This window comes from Ixodes scapularis, unplaced genomic scaffold, assembly GCF_016920785.2.
Source record: "Ixodes scapularis isolate PalLabHiFi unplaced genomic scaffold, ASM1692078v2 PGA_scaffold2__306_contigs__length_199485367, whole genome shotgun sequence".
NCBI lineage: Eukaryota > Metazoa > Arthropoda > Arachnida > Ixodida > Ixodidae > Ixodes > Ixodes scapularis.
In genome coordinates, this window is record NW_024609857.1 from 62,000,009 (window position 1) to 62,021,080 (window position 21,072).

Below are 21,072 nucleotides of genomic sequence, written 5' to 3' on the forward strand. Positions count from 1 at the left end.
GTTTCCAGAAAGCATTAAAACACCATTTAAAAAATTAAATAAAATCGTCGTCATTGTTTCTTTAAGATGTTGGTTGATGTTTCGCCTGCAGCTACAGGCCATACCTCAATAAAGGCACATATAAAAATATACACTTCCTAGGAGAAACAAGTTAAAAAAAAAAAGTTAAATAGAAACGAGCGCGCCGACAGCTAGCGTCGCCACAACCTGCACAGGGCGACCGGGGCGAGTCGGGGAAAAATTCTCTCCTCGCCGTGACATCACCCCGGTTCGCCGTAAGGGGGCGCCATGCGAACTTCTCGGGGCTAATACTTGATCGAACAAAAGAAATGTTATCAAGCCACCAAAAAGACAAAATCAGTGTCTTCGTAACCTTTGTTTCGTGCGATCAAGTCATTCATCCGCGTATTTTCGAGCGTACCCAATCACGATATATCAGCGAGCTGTTTTCTGTCGGGCGTTTCGCTCGGTGGCTCCCCCTGTGAGGCCCCCTCGATAACAGCCCAAGGCCCTCGCTGCCTTCCAGCCGTGCAGCACGAGCGGGGGCCCCGCAACTCGACCCTACGGCGCCAGGTGGCGCTCTACCTGAAGGAGGCGACGTCGGCGGCGGGACTACGTATGGCGCACTCCGCGGCCTCGTCCCAGGTCTGCGGCCCGCCCTCCGGGGCCCCGGGCCCTTCTCCGCCGGGGGCCCTGGGCAGTCCCCACGGCCACCCGATGCCCTTCGCCCTGCACCCGGCCTTCATGGGGCCCGACGGCGCGTGTGCGGCCGCGCTCTACCAGTCCTCGCTCAGGCCCCCCGCACTGACGTCGGCGGCCGCAGCCACAGCGGTGGGACTCTGCCACCCGACGCCTAAGGTGACAGCTCTTATTCTTTTCGCGCTCTCGTTCACTCCCCCCTTGTTCCGACGCCACTGGCCATGAAACTCATGCAATATGTTTGCTCTACAAATAACTCGCAGGAAAGATAACTTTGTCCATGGTCGGTGGACGGTGTTTCCTCCCGACTGAAGTTGTGGTTGATTATTTAAAATGTATTTCTTCTGTCCGCTTTGCTTCCGATATATGGAATTATGGCAGCTTTGGTGGGAGTTGACCGCTGAATTGAAACCTGGGGTGCCTATTATGGGCAACACTTGCGGTCGTCACCTATTCGAGGTGGCCCATGCGCCGATGTTTCTAAACAGAAATCGACTGCCCATCCTTCACAGATGCCCGACTTTTGCGATTCTCTTAAGCCCTTTAACTGTCCTCAGGCTTGTGTATTATCGTGGAAAATGTGAGCTAAAATAGTCTTTTCTGTGTGTGTGTGTGTGTGTGTCTGTGTGTGTGTGTGTGTGTGTTTCTGTCTCAAAAATTTACAGGAATGGAATGCGAAGTTGATGTCCCATCATCTCGGAGTATTTCACAAATTGTATATAAAGCTTCTGGGTACCACAGATGGAGAAAAAGGTCGAATCGGGCTTTCAGCTCCTATTTTCTGCGGGGTACATTTCCGAGTCAAATATCGCCGTGTGAACTTCGCCGCACGCAGCAATATCTCTAAACGTAAAAAAAAAAAAAAAAAAAAAAAAAAAAAAAAAAAAATTATAATTTGCAAAAAATAAAAAAGTTGCAGTTCACATTCAGTTGTTCATTGTTACGGTTGGCATCTGTCTTTTTTCTACGCAACATGATTCAGTTTTCATTTTCTTTCCACGAGTGTTGACTTACGAATGCCATCGGTCGTGACTCGTGGTATAGCAAACTGCAAGGTCTATTTCGTCCATAAATCTGCATAAAAAACCGTTTCACGCAACCTAGGAGAACAGCAGTGTTGTTGTTAGAGCTCCGACCTTGCCAAACCGAAAGCCCTGGCCCTGTTCGTCCCAGCCCGCGGGCCCGGCCCGGTCCCGGCCGGGTAGCTAGCGAGCATTGTCCTCGGGCCCCATACCTGCTTCGGGTTTAGCATATCTAAGGAGAAAGTACACAGAACACTATACATCTCCTTTTATTTTCACTCAATAATCTGGTTTAACATGCTTAACCCTTCTGGCTGAAACAACGGTCACGTGCCTAGGCACATAGTTCTATTTTAGGAGACGTTTCGCACGGTAACGTTAGCATCTTGTGCACGCACCTTTTGTTTTAAGTTAGAGGCCGGTAAAACAAAATGATTTTTAACAAAACCCGTCCGCCTGTCCATGTATTTTCCCGCTAAATTCAACGGGGAAGTTTACGTCACGTGACCTGACATCCTGTGACATTTTTACGAATTCAGTTTCCCCGCTACATGCAGCGGGGAAATTGAGGTCACGTAATTTATACACCAATTGGGTTTCGCCATTAAACTTGGCGGAGAAATTGACGCCACATGACCTACATGTCAACTCAACCTCCTCGCTAGATTTAACGGGGAGATTTTTAAAAGGTATTCGCGTTGAAAAGTTTGGGTATCACCGCCTGGTGGAATTTTTTCACAACCCAGAGTGAGGATAGTTCAACTTTCTCTGCAGGTGCAAGCACCTGCAATGCCAAGCTTCTATGCACTATAAAAATTAAAAGCATGACCACGTAGGTAGCACGCGCACACATAGTGTCGTGAAGGGCCATGGCCGTGAAGTGCTTTAATCGAGGCACTTTGAGCCGGGCCGGGCCCGGGTCGGGAAAGACTGAGAGTCGAGGGGCCCGGCCCAGTTCTTTCGCAATAGTGCTGCGTGAAATCTGTCCTTTGACGACAGCCAGCTAAGCGATACTGTCTGTCCGCGCATGCGCAGTACCCGCACGAGGTCCTGGCGGCCTACCCGGAGACCATCTGCGAATCGGCGGCCCGGCTGCTCTTCATGAACGTCAAGTGGATGAAGACCGTCACCGCCCTCACGGCCCTGCCAATGAGAGACCAGGTGGGCGGGGTTCCGTCTTGACTTTCCGCACCCTGGCAACCGCCCAGAAACCGGTCGATTGCTCGACGCGCTTCGCGGAAGGCAGCTCGGCCGGCCGCGAGGTTTCGGTTTCGCTCGCACGGTGTGTTGACAGAGAGGGGGCGAATAATCCTCGTAAAGGAAAGCTTTTTTTTTTTTCTTTCTTTTTAATGGAGCAAGAAGCATGATCATAGTAATCCACAGCCTGCGTTTCTTGAGCTCTAATCAACTATACGGCGAGCAAGTGTTCCAATATGAGTCTTTCGCGCATGTGAACGAAGGGAGGGCAACGCCAATCAGAGGACAACGCGCGGGGAATGCTCAGTGACCAGGCAGCCAAACCCTCGTCCTCATTGGTTGAGGTCGGGGGTAAACAAAAAGCACGTGGAAGCATTTAGCGGGTAAGCAAATGCACAAAGTGCGCAAAAACAGACAAACTAGCACCGCAGTGTGTAAATATATAAATATATATATATATATATATATATATATATATATATATATATATATATATATATATGTGTGTAAATATAAATATATATATATATATATATATATAAAAATTTAAAAAACCACCGAGGTTCAAACAAACTTGGATAGCTTAATCGGACGTTTCGGAGGGGGACCCTCCTCCTTCAAGCGTGACTTTGGTGGCTTTTTTACTTATATGCGAACGCCTCGGCTCCCCCACAACTTGAAGATGTCATATATATATATATATATAGAAGCATGTATATATATATAAATATTACATTTCAGGTGGTTTTTATTGCGCCGCTCTGTAAGGAGAAGCCCTAAGAGCATACGCTAACACAAGATAAGACGTATCGTGTTCATGTCTGGTAAAAGTGTGTGGGGGGGGGGCACATGTCTTCTATTTTCGAAGTGATAAAGGCGAGTTATGACTTGTGTTGAAAACATAAATGATATTACAAAAAAAAATAATATTCGGTGGACGCCTGAATATGGAAAATCCCTAAACAACGTGTGGTTGTGAAGGGACAGTAAATATATGAAATTCGTTCCGTGCATGACCCGGCAAATTCAGGCGATTGACTAGTTTGATCTTTTCAATTTTTACTAAGAATTGTTTACAAATTTAAAATCGCTCGCTGGGAGGCGCATCACCCATTATACGCCCATTTGGGTCCGCAAAACTAAACATACAAATGGCAGTAACTCATAGCAGATGCTCGTATACCTCATTTTTTGGGACGCTAAAGTGCCACCGACTATGTCCATGTAAGTCTAAGATCGCGAGGCGGCCTCGAACGTTTCGCGTCGACCGGGTGATTAAGAAGGCATTTAATTGAAACGACTGCGGAAGACAGCCACCGCTTCTTGCAGCCAGGTATTTTGAGTAAATATTTGTTTACTGGTTTATAAAATTAAAATTAAGAGACCAGCACTCGCACGCGCGAGACGTTCTCGAATTTCGCTTTCTTATGTTTAATTTCTTTTTTTTATTTTTAATCTTGCTTGGGCCGGATTACTGGCCTGGAGTATCTTGTAAATAAATAAATAAATTTGATGAGACATTCCTTTCTTAGCTTTATTTTGTTTGAATCACAATAAAAAATGCACCCTATTCGTTGTGGTAGTAGGGTAAAGCGCTGGATATTCTATTTTTATCATCAAGCTTTTTGTACTGAGGTATAGAGAACAGCACACGACCATCTCAACACTTCAACGCCTCAGCGCCAAATCTGTACTACGCGTGCTACGGTTTCAAACTTTGGTAAAATGTTCTACTAAATATATCACTTCACGAAATAAGCACAATGCGGAAACAGGCTTTGCCGCGCCTTACCCAAACAGCGCATGAAGCGAGCTGACAAGCCGAGGGATCCAAGATCTGTGCGGTCTGTCCCAGTCTGTCCTACCCGTGACGTCACAAACGATGATGATGATAGCTAGAGAAGCGCCCCCTGTAGTTCGCGCACGCCGCCAAGAGAAAATTGCTGTTGCAATGCAATTGCTGTCTGCTCCAAAGTCTCAAGATTGAAATGACATCGCAGCGCCACTCAGTATACATGAACACCATTTTTTGACGTCACGAGAAAAAAAAAGAAGAAAAAAAAAACAGCTAGCGTCAACACCATTTTTTTTTTTTTTTTATCGGTCCCCACCAAACAAATTTTCTCCCGTTGCTCAGTTCGCCTCGTCCCAACAAAAGGAAAATCGTTTTTTTTTTCTTTGAGGCTGATTTATTTGCATGCCCACTTCCTAAGTGGACGTGGGTCAAGGGTGTGCGTTGGAACCCACACAATTAATTGTTAAAGGAGAAGCGCTCTTTGGAAGGGGAAGGGTCCGTACACCTTTAAATTCTAAACGAATGCCCTCCCCCGAAAGATCGCCCTCCTCAGATCTTTGTCTTCACCGTGAGTTCAATGGGAATTTTGCGGTATACGTTTGCCTTTTTGCGGGAGGGCAGCTTTCCCTACTTCAAAATGTCACAAAATTAAAAAAAAAAGGATAAAAAGGGGCAAGGGGTTGTCATGTGCTGGAGTTAAGCACGTTGATAGGAAATTGCGCAAGAACGAAAAAAATACATAAAAGGGGACGACGCAGACGGTTTGCAACAAGAACGTTTACTGACTCGAAGTTGGTCGGCAATTCTAGTGGGGTGCATTTAATCTCCTTTCCTCCGTGGAACATTTCGGCCGCCAGGCCTTTTGCTATATACACTAACTCGTCTCTGTTACGTCACGGCGCGGTGGTGGCGCGTCGGACGCACTTCCGGTCTGGGGCTGTGGGCGAATGTCCCCATCATGAGATGTGTATTCCTACGTTGTTTTGAAAGGAACCAGACAAAAAACGGCCTTTTCGTCAAGACACCGTGACTGGGGCTATACCAAAAGAGTCGAGAAAAGTGTGAAGATCAGTTTTTGTGTGCTCGGTTCGCCCGAGAACGTTTCCGTGAAAAGGGAAAACCTGCAGACGCCGTCGGACTACGATTGCTTGGGCGGGAAGCACTTTGGGTTGAATTCACGGATACTTGTGGTCATCAGATTCATTTGTTTTGTTCGAACATGAACGCCGGAAAACCGTGAAGTTGTACGGACCACCTGCGGACTACGTTCAGTGCGTCTTCAAGTTCAAACGGCCGCCTGATCGTTCGAACTGTCGTCTGCTCTTTCAGACGTTTCTGTTTGTCGTCTGCTCTTTTAGACGACACCGACCCGTGGACCAAATGTTGGCCCGGTATTTGCGATAAGAAGTAAGTGCAGGCCTCAAAAGACTTAAGTATGAAGGTTGGTATCTAGGCTCGATGTAAACAGTAGATCAAGGAGATGTTCATCATTCTTACCAGTGGCCGTCACCGACTTGTTATTCCTGATTCACCTGGTCCGATTTTCAGTATTGACGTCGACCATCTCAGCTACGGTTCACAATTTTGCAGCCCGAGCAGCGTCGCTACTGAAAATTGCGAGCGAAAACTCATCATGCGAATCAGGTTTTAGCATACATTGCGGCGTCCACGCGGAATGAATCGCCACATGTCACATTATTCACGCGAAGTTTCGCGGTGTAACAAGCCTCGGTAATCTCGCTGACGCCGCTCAAGTAGTCAGACATCGCCAGGAAGACGTAGAATCAACAATTCGAACGCGAAAAAGAGCAGGGGGACTCACACCGACGCCGACAACATCGCGTTTCAATGGTTTGTTTATGGGCGACGGCGAGCTTTTTGCCCACACCCCCATCGCGCATGCGCGGCGCCGGTGGCATCCGCTAGGGGCGCTCCGGTTTGTTTGTAAACATGAGTTGGTGTATACACCTTTCCAAAAAACACTCGGCCCCAGAAGCAACAAACCGTTTTCGGGCCCAGTCACTGAGTTTGAGGCTAGACTCTCACCGGCGTCCCTCCTAACCCTAACCGAGTGGACTGTGATTTCAATACTGCTGCTGGCGGCAAAATTCGCGTCTTTTTCCGCTATATTTTGTGTTTCATTGTACATGCATTTTCCCGAGCGCCACATTTAAAGAAAACAAAAAAGCAAAAAAAAACAACAAAAAAAACTGTGAATTATTTTTGTTGGGTACGCGCACGACAGAACGAATGCGACTGGAATGTATAGTTCTAGTTATTTATTTTTCTTGCGATAAGCTTTGACGGCGCCGCGGGATTTGCCGCATGTGAAACGACAAAGCGCTTTGCTGCCAAAAATAAATTGCAACAGAAGAGGGCCGAAAGACATGCATTCTTCACGCTCACAAATGACGTGTTTACCGATGGACAGGATCCACGGACCTACAATTGAGGAAGTGTTAACATTCGAACAATATATCGTACGTACCACACGATGCAGCGTTATCTGTAAAAATTTATTTGAAAAAGGTCTAAAATAACACAGTCACAGCCGACGACAGTCACATCTTGACGATCGGACGGAATCCGAGATGACTTCGTTTTGGGGCACGTTTTGGGGAGAGCTTCCTTTTTTCACAACCGCACCAAGGCAAAGGAACGAACGCGACAGACCCGTTTCTTACCTAACCCGGAAAACTATTTTAGGAGATGACTGAGGATTCTACGCGGATTATCTCTGGGAGGGGGGAGAACAATGTTCGCAAAATCGCGTCGAGGGTTGTTCGACGTCCTTCACCTCTTTCGTTTCCCGTGAAGGTCGAGCAGAAAAGCTCGAATGGCAGGCACTTACCAGCCTTATTTCTCACAATGGAAGATAACACCAAAAAGGGTACGCAGCACGCATAAAAAAAAAAATTAAGTGGAAACTTTCAAGAAGGGCGAGAAAACGTCGAATGCAAAACCGCAAAAACGTAGGTAGAGAACCGCGCTGAGCGGGTCTTCACAGTCCGAGAGAGTGGCAGAAAATTTCTAGCTGATAGAGGGCGCGAGTCGCACCAGCCGCATCAGCATCAGCAACATGTTGCTGATGCTGATGCTGATGGCCTAGGAGCGTTTTTTTTTTTTTTTTGGGGGGGGGGGGGGGGGGGGGGAAGGTGTTGGCCGCACCTCCCCGCTTCTCTGCTTCACGTCTTTTCCACTAGGCGGCGTCGCCTCCTCCGGAGTCGTGAACAGCGCCGCTTTCTTCGGGTGAACTGATGCCGCAACTGAAAGGAGAACTATTCAGTTTATGATGAGTCAACAAAATTCTCTCGCAATTCCCTTCCAATTTTACGAGACGTGCGCGTGAATCTGTGTGATAATTGATTGTTCGCCCGTTCTCTTCGCAGCTCACGCTTCTGGAAGAAGGCTGGCGAGAGCTGTTTGTGCTGTCAGCGGCGCAGTTCATGTTGCCCCTCGAGGTGGCCCCTCTACTGGCCGCCGCAGGTAAGCCAGTATTTCTGCAGTCTTTTACAGCCTCGAGCAACCTTCCACAGCATCGATTGTTGACACTAATGTTCCGTTGATGCTCGGGGTTCTAACAAGGTGTCCACACCCCAGCGTTGTTTACAAACAAGTTAGCGTTTGTAAATGTTTCGCGTGAAGCCTCCGCGCATGCGCCGTGCCGAAAGCAGCACTACCGCAGCGGCTTGACATCAGAGCCGCGAATTGGTGTACAGACGCTTCCCGGTATCCTCTGAGCGACGCCATCTTGCTGCTGGTGTATGCACTATTCTTAGTCAAGTCTTGCTAAGGCGTGCACCTTGCTGGCAAGAGTGGCGCCCAAAACAAAGATGGATGATAAAGGCTTTTTGATACCGGGAAATAGCTTGCGCTAACTGTATCGTATAGAAACCAAAAGCAGGATTCCTCTCCTCGCCCGCTTCAGCCAATTTCCTTCCCATCAGCATTTTTGTACAATTATCACAAGACAGTATGGCGAAGAAAACTAGAAAAACATCATTCTCGCCTTTTCCCCTGGCCTAGCCTCGTCGGCGTTATAAAAACCCAACACTGGGCCCACTGGGAGTATAAGGTTGAGTCTTTGGACCGGAGCTACGCGGGAGTGAATCCCGATTTTCCTCTGTCCCGCTTGTCCCCAGCTGTGCTAGTTAGTTGTACATCATTCATGTTAATTTCCATCAATCTTCTAATCTCCTTTTTGTTGTCAAGCCACAACAATCAATTTCTTCGTCCACGGGGTCAGACTAGCGTTTGAAACGCGGCTGCTTGCAAACGTGTATAGACCTTTTCATTTCAGTAGTTGCCTGAGCGGCGGGTAGAGGGCGCTGGCACACTCGGCGCCATTAGGTTGCTTCAATTTGGTCGGTTTCGGTTTCAACGTACACGCGATTGTGATGCTGTTTCATGCCACGTTCAATTAATTTTGCGATATGAATTTCTTTCTAGTAGCACACAGCGAATGAAACAATAGTATTGAGCCACTTTGCAAACCACGAAGTGGTTTCGAGCCTAAATTGCGATCTTTTTTTACTAACACTATATGCGTCTGATTCCGTCCATCATTAATTTCGGCCAGGTTCGGCGGTGAAACAACTGCGCTGATGCACAGGGAGGAGCACCATTGTCCACGGCCGTACCCGCGGACACTAATTTCAAGAAGGAAAAAAGAAATAAGGAGCAGGACAAGCTCCTCCTGCAGCGTGCGCTCGTTGCCTGCCACCGTGTTTTGGCTGTGCGTGCACCGAGCGGTACGGAAGTATAGCTCGCGCTTAAGTCAGATATTGAACTGATCATCTTATATTGCATGAGTGCTTAGTGAAAAATCAGGTCGACAACATGATTAACAATATGCTGAATCACCAAGAACAGATGAACTGACGAGTTTACTGTTCGATGTTTGGTTTCCGTACACCAACCTTTTCTAACTTCGAGACTGGAAACGTCTTTTATAATGACTAGAAAAGTTTAATATAATCACGTAGATAATGTAAAAAAAGTGATATTGTCTCGGCCTGTTTTATTTAAAGAAATTAACGTTCGAGAAATATTTTGATAGACCAGCCTAGGCTGATTAGAAAATTTCCTTAACTAAAGTACTCATTTACAGCATTTCAAAATATTGGCCTTATGAAACAAACTTTTTGTTATATGGACATTTGCTTACGACGTTCTCAAGGTATGAGAATGGTAAGATAAGTGAATTCCAGGCTTCAAATAAAGTCTGATAGTCATCTTCCGTAAAATTTGCCGAATAAAATTGAAGATCGCAAAAGAAATTATCTCGGATAAAAGATAAGTTTGGCTGAAGTCGAACGCCAGGCGCCACCCAATGGACCTTTGTAGAAAGCTGTTCACTGATTTGAAACGATTCGCTTTGCACATTTTGACGTCGCCATCTACTGAAAGTAACTCCCTATTCGAAGCCGACAACCGGCTACACTCGGGTGATTTTCATGCAGAAGAATTCTTTTCGGCGTCACATTTTATGAATCATAGGCACTATCAAGTTGTCTGTGGCAGTTTCTTACGCGGGGAGTTCAAATATTTGTGTTGAAATAAATTAATTGAAACTGCAAGGTTATATCAAGAAATGACTTAAGCAACTGAAAGACTATGGACATATGGGACCAAGCAATATATACAATTCCGTAGAATTCATAAGTAAACCGATAAAGCGAATGCTTATATCACACACGCGATTAAGAACGTAAAACAGATATAGGTGTGATATTGCGAACAAACAAGTTGCCCAATGTTAAGGTACCATTATTTCTAGCATTAAAAATAATTCAAACTAAATGTTTGTTCCCGCGCCTTGTCCACTAGTTCCTTGGTGTAATCAAAAGAAACTGTTTTCGATCTGTTGGAACTACAAAACATTATGTTTTCAGGAAAAACACGTGGCTAATTACGCTGAGTGTTTTTGTTTTCTTCCTTGACACCAATGCGCACTCATATATATATATATATAATAACATTGGGCTTCCTATTGCAAATGGTCCGCCCTTATTAGTAGCCAAACCTCAGTTCTCATAAGTTATTGGTATTTGAACCCTCGAAGCTCTCTTCAAGTCATATGTATTCAATGTGCGCAAGTGCTAACGCTGATTCACACGTATCCCGCACGCCGACGGTAAAAAATATTCAAAAAGTGTTAAAAAATCAATTACAGAAGTTGCGCGCATAATGATGTAATGCAATTGCATGGTAAGTAGAAGTATCGGACGACACTTTACGGAGTAAGGCAAGAGACGCGGTGAAACGCGACGAAAAACACGAATTGAACGCATCCGCCAAGGCGCGGACGGGAGAGCGGAGCAACAAGTTGAAGCAACCTAATGGCGGCCGCATCACGTGATTCCAAGATGGCAGCGCCCATGCGGCGGAGGGTGAAAAGGTCTATACTACTCGACGTTTTTGCTTGCTGCGTTTGTTGTTTGTTTCCCTTTTGAGACGAGGCCCGTATACAGCACGCTGCTTACCTGACGCTCTCGCGTTCCCGCCGAATAATCGAAGAGAGGGAGCGCAATTCACGACTCGATGACGCATCATGTTCGCAGGGTTGAGCTCCGAACCGTCGACGTCGGAACGGGTGGCGACGCTGGTGTCCGAGATCCGCAACTTCCAGGAGATCATCGCCAGGTTCAAGGAGATGCAGGTGGACGCCACTGAATACGCCTGCGTCAAGGCCATTCTCCTCTTCAAAACCTGTGAGTGCTAGTCGACGAATTGCATGGTATACTTCCGGTAACGCGGATTTCTTAAGTTCCAAATGTTCAATAGGGCAAAGAATTACTCAGTGGGCTCATGTCACGTACAAACAAAATCGACAATAAAAACGGGAACTTTTATTCGAGCCCTTATTGACAACAGCCCTTTCTGCGGTTATATATCTATTTGCCTAGCTCGTGACCCCCTTTGTTAGACAAATATTTATCCGCAGAGGGCTGAAGACTTGAGTTTCAGATTTTTTTCCTTTTCGATAATAACCAATTTCCCAACTGTGCTACTCTACCGAAAAACCCTGAATAATTTTATGGTATCTGGATTATAGAAATGGAAATCTATCTAGATACTATTTGTATTTTAGGTTTTAAAAAATTATTCCTTTGTCTGCAATCTGGATTTCAAGTTTTCAAAAATTATTCCATTGTCTGCAATCTGTATTTCAGGTTTTCAGAAACAGATTTCCAGCTCCATAATCCAGACAGTAAAAAGTTATACTGTTTTTTTATGTAGAGTCAAGGCGGATTTATGGCCCAGGTTTGGGGAGGGGGGGGGGGGGGGAGGGGGGATTCGCAAGAAGATGAAACTCTATGATGCAAGCGTTGCCAAGATCCAATGACGAAACATTTTAATTGCGCCCCTGACTGTGCTGGAATGCGCATTAGTATGCGCCACATCTACGTATACTTTGTTCAAGCGCGTGCTACCCTTGTTTCCTGCAGCCTTTCAAGGACAGACGTCGGAGACACGCACCCTGCGGGACATACACGCTGCTGCGGCGCTCCAGGACCAGGCCCAGTTGACGTTGTCCAAGTACATCCAGACGGCGTACCCCACGCAGCCCTTCCGCTTCGGCAAGCTCCTCCTGACGCTGCCGTGTCTGAGGACCGTGTCGGCGACGGCCATCGAAGACCTCTTCTTCAGAAAGACCATCGGCGCCATCCCCATCGAGAGGTTGCTCTGCGACATGTACAAGTCCGGAGACTTTTGACCGAGGCACCCGGAGCACGAAAACAAGACACGCCATGAGCTTCATGAAGAATAGTGCGTACGCGAGACCCACACGAGGGAGTGACCATGAGTACACTCGTTGAGACACCCGGTTAACGAACTACTGACGATGCCTCCTTACCTCTGCCAAAGCACCGAACCATTACGAATCATTGTGGAAGACCTGCCCTCGTCGCTAAGGTGATCATCTTTATTCAGGCCAACATTCTCTTCGTTGATCTCAATTAATCAGTCTTTTTTTTTTTTTTGCGTGTGATTGTGCGTGTAGTTTGACTAGACCTGGGTATCTTCGAGGGAACGCCCCTTCTTCTGGACACATTGGGATCTTCACTAAGAAGCTTACAGCGGACTTGTCGTTCCTGGAAATCCAAGCCTCTAAAACAACCCCGAGCCTAATACCTGACCTTATATTGTTTGCGGCAGTTTTTTGTTTCCCGTGTGTTCCAGAGGATTCAATATGAATACGTAACTGGTGAAAAGAAGACATTACCGTGTTCATCTGAGCAGTTCGTTGATAGGTGCTACGCAGTGAGCGTGTCAGAAAAAAGCGTCCTAGCGAAGGTTGTCACCAGAAGCGGCCACGGCAAAGCCACTGACCGTCGAAAACTGCGAGTGGAACATTGTATAAAATTGTACAGTAGACCAATAACGTATGTAGGATTCTATTAGAGTGGAATTAGTATATTATCTAAGTTCAAATCGAGACATCATTTAAATACTTTATATTGCGTTCAGTGTGTGTTTGCGTGAGCGTGTGTGTGTGTGTGTGTGTATAATATGCTGTAGGTTATCGCAAGATATTCTTTCACGCATTTCATAATAATTTTCGCGATCACTCAGTGTGCAAATTTAATGCTTATTGGAGGCAGTTTCCCCAGGATGACAACTTTAATTCAGTCATATCATGTCTCGCGAGCAGCTTTGCTTAAAAATTCAAAATTGATTTCTGTTTTAAAATGTATCAATATTTTTATCATAAGGACGAGCTACTGTTTCGGATATGAAAATCAATACTACACTGAACCCAACATGTCGTAGAAACGCCTCACCTTTGCAACTTTCTTTTTCTTTTTTTAGGTGAAGTTGAAATAATAACTTAGATATGAGCTCCTCCCAGTTTATCGCAGTTTTTATTTATTATATATAAGCTAGCTAGTGTTTATATAATTTCATTGTGAGAGGAGCTGCAAATTTTTGTTTTCAACAACATCTAGTTGCTAGCTATTTTGAAGATTGTCCTTATAAAAGGGGAATTTACAACTATTACAACTATACCGTACAGGCTGGTTCACTGTTGTAACCGGCTATGATCGAGTCCAGCGTAACGGAGTTTTAAGCCGCTTGCGACCGCCATTTCTGCTGTGCGGCACGGTCCTAAGCCGTCACCAGAGTCTAAAAAACAGGATTTTTTCGGATTTGGTTGTGGTGGGTTGCAACAGTATGAACCAGCCTTAAAGACCAACGACCAGTTCTCGCTTTCCACTTTTTCCTGGCTTCCTCCTCTCCCCCTTCTACCCTGTTCATCGCCGTTTGTTTCCTCCTCCCCCACGGTGAGGAGGATCTTCTGCCTTGCAGAATCTCGAGTCTGGCCGTCGGCCTTTAAGTAACGATGCTATGCCCACGAAACTGTAAAACAGAAACCACGTGGCTGGTGTAGTGTCGACCGAAAAGTGAGTAGGAGCCAGAAACTTTGTGATAGCTTCACGTTCTTGAGCGTAGTTCTGTGAAAAATCGTAAAACGAAAAGTTTTTTTTCCCCTTATTTATGAATCTAAGTATAAATGCTTTATATGAGAAACGCATCACGACATAGTGTGAGCACAGCGTGTGTATTATGAATGCAACGCAATGCACCGGCGACAATGAAACCGTCCAATTTCTTTGCCCAGGTAATAAGGCTTCCCAAAGCGATGTTTTTATTATGATTGTATTTTATTTAATTATTTGGCCACAACATATAATATATCGTTCCGCTGGCATTGCCGTCGCTTTAGCAACCTGCCTGAATTTGTCGGTTCAGTTTTCACTCATGCTGGGTAACATCTGTGATGGTTTCAGAAAAGTTGTCTCCAAAGAATGTAAAAAGTGTTAATAAATTTGATTGATGGTATAAAAGCTAATTGTGGTGACTTTATATCGCATGAATCATATTTAGCTCCGCCATTTTCCTTGTGTACTTATTTGGGGCCCTTGCAGAATGCACGGCCAGTGCTTTCTTGTGCACTGACATAAGGAAACGTTGGCTTGGCTACTACTGGATCTTTTGGTGCGTGGTGTTTCCAGACTTGCTATCTTATTTGAGATAACAGGGCTATAAAACAAATAATTCTACGTTCTTTTGTGTGTGTTCTGGTTTATGTTTTATGCATGTTACTTTAGACCCCTTTCGAAATACTGCCCTCTGTTGCAGGCACATAGTCAGGAGGGGGGGGGGGGGGCGGCTATGGGGCCCGCCCCCCCCCCCCCCCCCCCCCCGAAATTTTTCATTTTGAAGGGGCCTCCTCTCCCCCCTCCCCCTCATACAGCATTTTGTCATACGCTCCCCCCCCCCCCCCCCCCTTTACAAAATCCGGACTACGTGCCTGCTCTGTTGACAGCGGTTGAGTTGGATCCCGGCACAAAGGTGACCAAAACCGCAACGTAACGGCACACTTTATGCGTTTACTTGGAGCAGAAGAAAAAAAGACACCCACAGAAAAAGCTGATGAGTCCAGTGACCTTGCACTTTCGACGCGGTTTGATTGGCTCGTCGGCTTCTAGCGTTGGCCGCGCTCTGACGTTTGCTATCGTATGGCATGACTTGCACGTTCCACCATGTCAGTTGTTCCGCCATTGTGCGGGGATTCCGACCTTTTAATAATCGGCACGCGACTTTCGAAAGGGGTCTATTGAAGCAGTTCTGTAGTACATCCTCAAGCTGATCGGTCGCGGACGCGTAAGCGAGGGCTTGTAGATTTGAGCCTTGTCATGGGCTTTGTCCACTGCTTCACGCTTGTAAGCACTGGTACAGCGAAGCAGTGTTGATCGGAACAACGTTCCAAGGAATGACGTTCTTGACACGCGTAATATTTTGGAGCAATGCCTCCGTTTTGTCTTGTATCGGAGTAACCGGAACGGCAACATCGCTACATTTTCGAATGAACGGAAGGAGAAACTGGGTTACTTTTCTTTTTGTCTATACATCTGCAATTTTACCTAGAAACAGTAGACATCTTGACTTTTTAAAATCGACTATTTTGACCTCCGACTTTAAGGGTTGGGGAAGTGTCTGAGAAACAGCCAAGAATAAAAAAACTCGAAAAAAAAAAAAAGTAATGGTGGCGGCACGACATTTAGTTCGGTGTGGATATCTTCAGTTGCTTGCATTATTTTATTTACGAACTATCAAGTATAATATTTAATTTAAATCCGTGCAAGTAGCGAGAAGTAACGCCATGTTTCAACCATGGAAAGATAACGGAAACGCGTTCCTTTCGAACCACCGGAGCTTGTACCTGTAACTTGTTCCAAGCTTGAGAAAAACACAAAGAGCGGGATTTTGTTCCTGTTTCGGAGGAACCCGTGCAACAATGCAGCAAGGATGAGGTCGAATGATCTTCATGGACTTCTATGAATTGCTACATTGGATAGCTTATAGCTAGGGCTCCGTGTTTTCGGAGTTTATTTTTCGTGAAATTCGGAGGGTGTTTTTTGGAGTTCATTTTTTAGCGAAAATTCGGTGTTTATTGGAGTTTATTTTTTGTAAATCCCCAACTCTCCGAAATTCGGAGATTAATTTCGCAGTGTTTCTTATTAAAAAAATAATAAATAATAACCGGATGTAAACGTATGCCAGATAAAAAATAAAACGCGCTCGTATCAATTAGGATTTCTTCAGTTGAATTGGGCGTCGGTGTCATCGGCAGTACTAATTTGTCCCACGACAAAAGTCGCACACAAGTGTGGCTTCGATAAACATTGATACCTTGAAATCAATAAACTGCCGGAGGTAGCCGCAAGGAAGCTCGTAGTCATCCCATCAATCTATCCCTCGGCCGCGCGAGGTGGAGTGGTTAAGGATGTAATAGAGAAGTTTCAACTGCCCCTCTTCCCTATTTTATTCAATCTCTATGGTCCATAGCTCTCACTGTTACCCCCAGAAACATACCCACTCCTTTCTCTAAATCCCAAACCCAATGGCCCAAACTGGAAACCAAAAGAGTGGCTTTTGTCGTGACACGAATGGTACGATGACCTGTTTCCCTGAACCAACCTTGACGAGACAAGCCGTAAGACCTCCTTTTGAAAACGGTCCGAAGCTTGAAAGATAATTGTGGTGTCTTTTTCCCAGGACCATTAATCCTGCGCTGCTCAAATTGCAAAAAAAAAACAAAAAAAAAGTTTTTTTTTTTTTTTTTTTTTTTTTAAAAAAGAGGGGGGCGGGGGGTGGCATGGGCACATAGCAATTCGGAGTTTATCGAATAAATCCGAATTGACAAAAATTTTACCGGCGGGTGTTTTTCGGAGTTTTTCGGATTAATCCGAAAACACGGAGCCCAACTTATAGCGTTAAACACACACACACACACACACACACACACACACACACACATATATATATATATATATATATATATATATATATTGTGATACATCGAAGCCCCTCAAAACGTCACATGTACATATTTTCAGAAAGCTTCTCTTTTTTTTTGCAGCTGTCTCTCAAGCACTCCCTCTCAGCTGGTCACATTACGAGATCTCGTGTTACCGGATTCGACCACGCCGTTGCTTGGTCGATTGGAGCAAGCAAGGAAACCCGAGAAACGAGGAATGTTTCGCTCTTGCAGATCAGAAAGTCACGGACTGCATTCCGAATAGGAGACTACTTATTGTGCATGCTTGCCAGAAGTTAGCTCTAGAGTGGTTCGAATTTCAAGCCGCGGCGACTTTGGGAGTTCCTCTAAAGACGCGGGAGCTCGATTTGGGCAAGATGCTCTGAAGATCCGTGATCCGGGACCGCCCTGTCTCTTGCCTCGACTTTAAAGAAGACGCGGTCCTTTCATGCTCCGATTCGGGGGAAGGAAGGGGAGTGGGTCCTTTGATGGCCCGATGAGGAGTCCTCACGAACAACAAAAGTTGTTCGGGGGGTCTGGGAGGAAGGGGCTCTCTTCCGCAAAAGGCAACGAAACACCCAGGTCCTCAGCGCGAGCGGTGCCGCCAGCCCGCTGAACAAGGCTTTTCAAAATCATATACTATAAAGAGGAAAAGAAAAAGGTGCCCTTTAAGAACTGCCGGTTTCTTCACTCTGGTCGGGGGCGTTTTGTCAACGGCACAAAGTCCGTCATGTCTTTGGCGCTCCCCAATGACTCGCCAATCCAGTCGTGTACAGTCAAACCCGTTATTGTGAACCCCATGTATTGCGAACAAGAATTAGAACTCTCGTGTGCGTAATAGGTCTTGCGTTCTATACGCGAGCGGTTTACACTATAGAGATAGTGTTTCCGATTACAGAAAAACGCAGACCGGCGTTGACGTCATCATGCCTGACTGCGCACATTTGTTCTCCAATCTATACCACAAAAACGAGCTGGGTTTATTTTCTTATTTTTTATCTGTTTTGTCCCCACTCCCCGCTTTTTTATGTTTTCTCTCATGAAAGTCTTCGCTTCAGGAGTTGAATATAACAAAAGCGGTTCGAGATAACTTCAATTGTGAGGCTGTTTAGGAAGCATCACCTGCCCTTATCGTCATATTACCATATTTGTATACATACATACATATATATATATATATATATATATATATATATATATATGTTTTTGTTTGTCTTTCTGTTGTTGGTTGCACTTAACGCGGTTCGACATTTGTGAGTTCGCCATTTGGTCGTCCGCCCATCTGTCATAATAGGTCAAGTGGGACTTCAGATGGGCAAAAGGAGAGTTCTTCTAGATCCTCTCAACCCATGCCCAGCCATAAAAGCGCGTAAAAAATATTCGACAGAAAAGAATGTAATAAATACCAACAAATGTATATTGTGAAAATTACCGAGACAAAAATTGCTATTACAAATTAGAATGGCAGAGTCAGCGCAATCCATATTTGAAAATCGTGAAATAACATTTGCATTTTCTTGTTATAAAAAAAATGGCTTTGAATACGTAAAAAAAAAAAAAAAAATAACGATGTTCGCCAGCACCAGACATGTACACGTTCTCCAAAGAAGTAACTAAATACCGTTACTCGTTACTTGCTCAAAAAGTAACTAAATACGTTACTCGATACCGGTTTCCAAAAGGAACGCGGCAGTTACCTCAAAAGTAGCAAGTTACTTTTCACGCTACTTTGACGACCAAATACACAACTGTTTTTGTTTCATGGTTTATTGTTTTCTTTTTAGATGTCACTGCACTTAAGCAGTAGCTGCCTCTTGAAGTTTTCATCAGTTATGTTTCCCCACTACCTTGAAAATACATGTCCGGCGACGCTGAAGGGTCGCGGTTCTACCGACGCGTTCGAAAGAACGGCAATGTTGTGCTCCAGGAAGAGCTGGTGGATCTGGGATTCCCCGGTCTCTCGTGTGCTCGCTACTACTAAATTTTGAAGTTGATAATGGATTACGTACCTTCCCGTGTTGGCAACCTCCGGGTTTACATTCGGTCCGTAGTCGGTTCTAAAAGAATCAACCAAAGAACCTCATTGTGTTCGCTGGGTGAAGGACACTCCTAGCTGTAGAGTTGAGTACAGCAACGTTTATTGCTGGACACGCCAGTCGAACTGTTCGACTGGCGTGTCGAAGGATATCCCTTGCTGTACTGTCATAGTGTTTAGTTGTTTTTCGGGTTGCCCACCTGCCATTCTCGCAATAAACGCGTACTCAGGTTAACATAAAAGCAGGACCGTTTATGCGGTATTGTACACGTTTTTCCTTAAAAGTAACGAGATACCGTTACTCGTTACTTGGCCTTAAAAGTAACTAAATACGTTACGCGTCCCTTTTCTAAGAAAAGTAACTAAATGCGTTAGTCATTACCGAAAATAGTATCGAGGTAGAAGTAACTCGTTACTTGTAACACGTTACATACATGTCTGGCCAGCACTTTCTTAGTAATATTGCGGCGTTTAACTAAGTCGATGAGACGTACGAAATCAAACGAAGTCAAATTTGGGGTTTTTACGCGCCAAACCAACGAAGGGCATCTGGCACGCCCCAGCGGAGGACTGAGGATTCATTTGGACCACCTGGAGATCTTTTAACGTGCAACCGAAAGCTCGGCTACACGGCGCCCTCTCCGCAGTAAGCCTCCGTCAGATTGCGGGCACCTCGACCGGGATTCAAGTCCGCCACCTGGGGACACGTAGGCAGCGCATTGTCTCGGTGCCACCAATGCATTGGTATGCGGCGGCTTAAGTCGAGAATATGTACCGCGGGTGCACTATGCTGCCAATTACGAAATAGATTCTCAGGTCACCGTGAACGTGTGTGTTGCTGTTGAGCACGTTCAGGCAGATAACTTTAAGCAGATTTATGCTGCCGCGTAAAAGCTCTTTACTATAGGGAGAACAAATCACTTTACTCGCGGCTCGTGCCAATGACCACACATCAGGTGAGTGCCTTTTGTGCTAGCATAAAGTCACGTGACGGAAGGCCGACAAGTGACTGCTCCCGCCTCAGGCAGTTATCTGAGACGTGACTTTTAGCTTGGGGATGACTAGTCTCACATCGTCTTTCGTCTTTACGAAAACGATATGAAAATGGGCGTGTCTCAATCATAGTGATAAAGTCGCGAGACACAAAACGAGGAACGTGCGGCGAACTGCTCTGGGTGTATATCCGCGGATCACCTGCGGATAACCCACGGATATCCGCAGTAAACTGGCGGATGCGGATAAAATTGAATCAAATTTGGCGAATATAGTGGATCGGATGCGGATATACGCGAGTGAGAGTCAACATTTATGCGGCTCATGAACGTGTGCGACTGCACAGCAGAGTGAAGAAGTGAGTGATACTATATGAAATGCATCATCGAATGTATTGCGGGAGCAAACTACTTTCCTAAAACGTGGTCACGCTGCTCATACATCATGAGTCACCGCAATATTCCCGGTTCGAACGCTGCACTCCAATTATTGATTACTTCTTGAACTCATTTCCATGCGGCATTCCAAGCATAGATCTCACGCTGACTCGCGTTCGAATCTGTATGCAGACTGTCTTTTGTATGGCGTATAAGCAATGTGCCCTCGGATTTAGATAAAAGGTGGCAATCGCCGATTGGAGACAAAATTTTTCTTTACGTCAAGAAAGATTTGAGTCCAAAGGTTTATTTCCAAAAAAGACTTTCACCGTATTCTGACAAGAAAAGTTCTTTGTACAAAGGTAATCAGACGCCTTGTAAAATATCATTTGCACGTTCTTTCTTTTATTTTTCGTCATGCGGTTCCGAATTTCGCGGATGCGGTTTGGATACGGATACAAATCCTCCGGATGCGGATCGGGTGCGGATGATCAAACTAGAGACCGAGAGTAACCCTAGATGTTGATATATTTAACGGAATTTAGCGTCAGAGTAGGGAGATTTCATAGATCGTTCCCGCAGTTCCCGCAGGGGGTACCACTGTCTATGAGAAGTCCCTAATA

At 45.5% G+C, this 21,072-nt stretch overlaps 1 protein-coding gene across 1 annotated transcript in view; it reads left to right on the forward strand.

Annotated features, from left to right (window-relative positions):
- LOC8036703 (nuclear receptor subfamily 2 group E member 1) overlaps nt 1-12,433 on the forward strand; it is a 52,901-nt gene extending 40,468 nt beyond the window's left edge. Inside the window, exons 5-9 of the mRNA XM_042291410.1 lie at nt 527-858; nt 2,757-2,882; nt 8,103-8,199; nt 11,277-11,426; nt 12,165-12,433. Coding sequence (XP_042147344.1) covers nt 527-858; nt 2,757-2,882; nt 8,103-8,199; nt 11,277-11,426; nt 12,165-12,433 — 974 coding nt within the window. The remainder of the gene's footprint in view (nt 1-526; nt 859-2,756; nt 2,883-8,102; nt 8,200-11,276; nt 11,427-12,164) is intronic.
- The last annotated feature ends 8,639 nt before the right edge of the window (nt 12,434-21,072 follow it).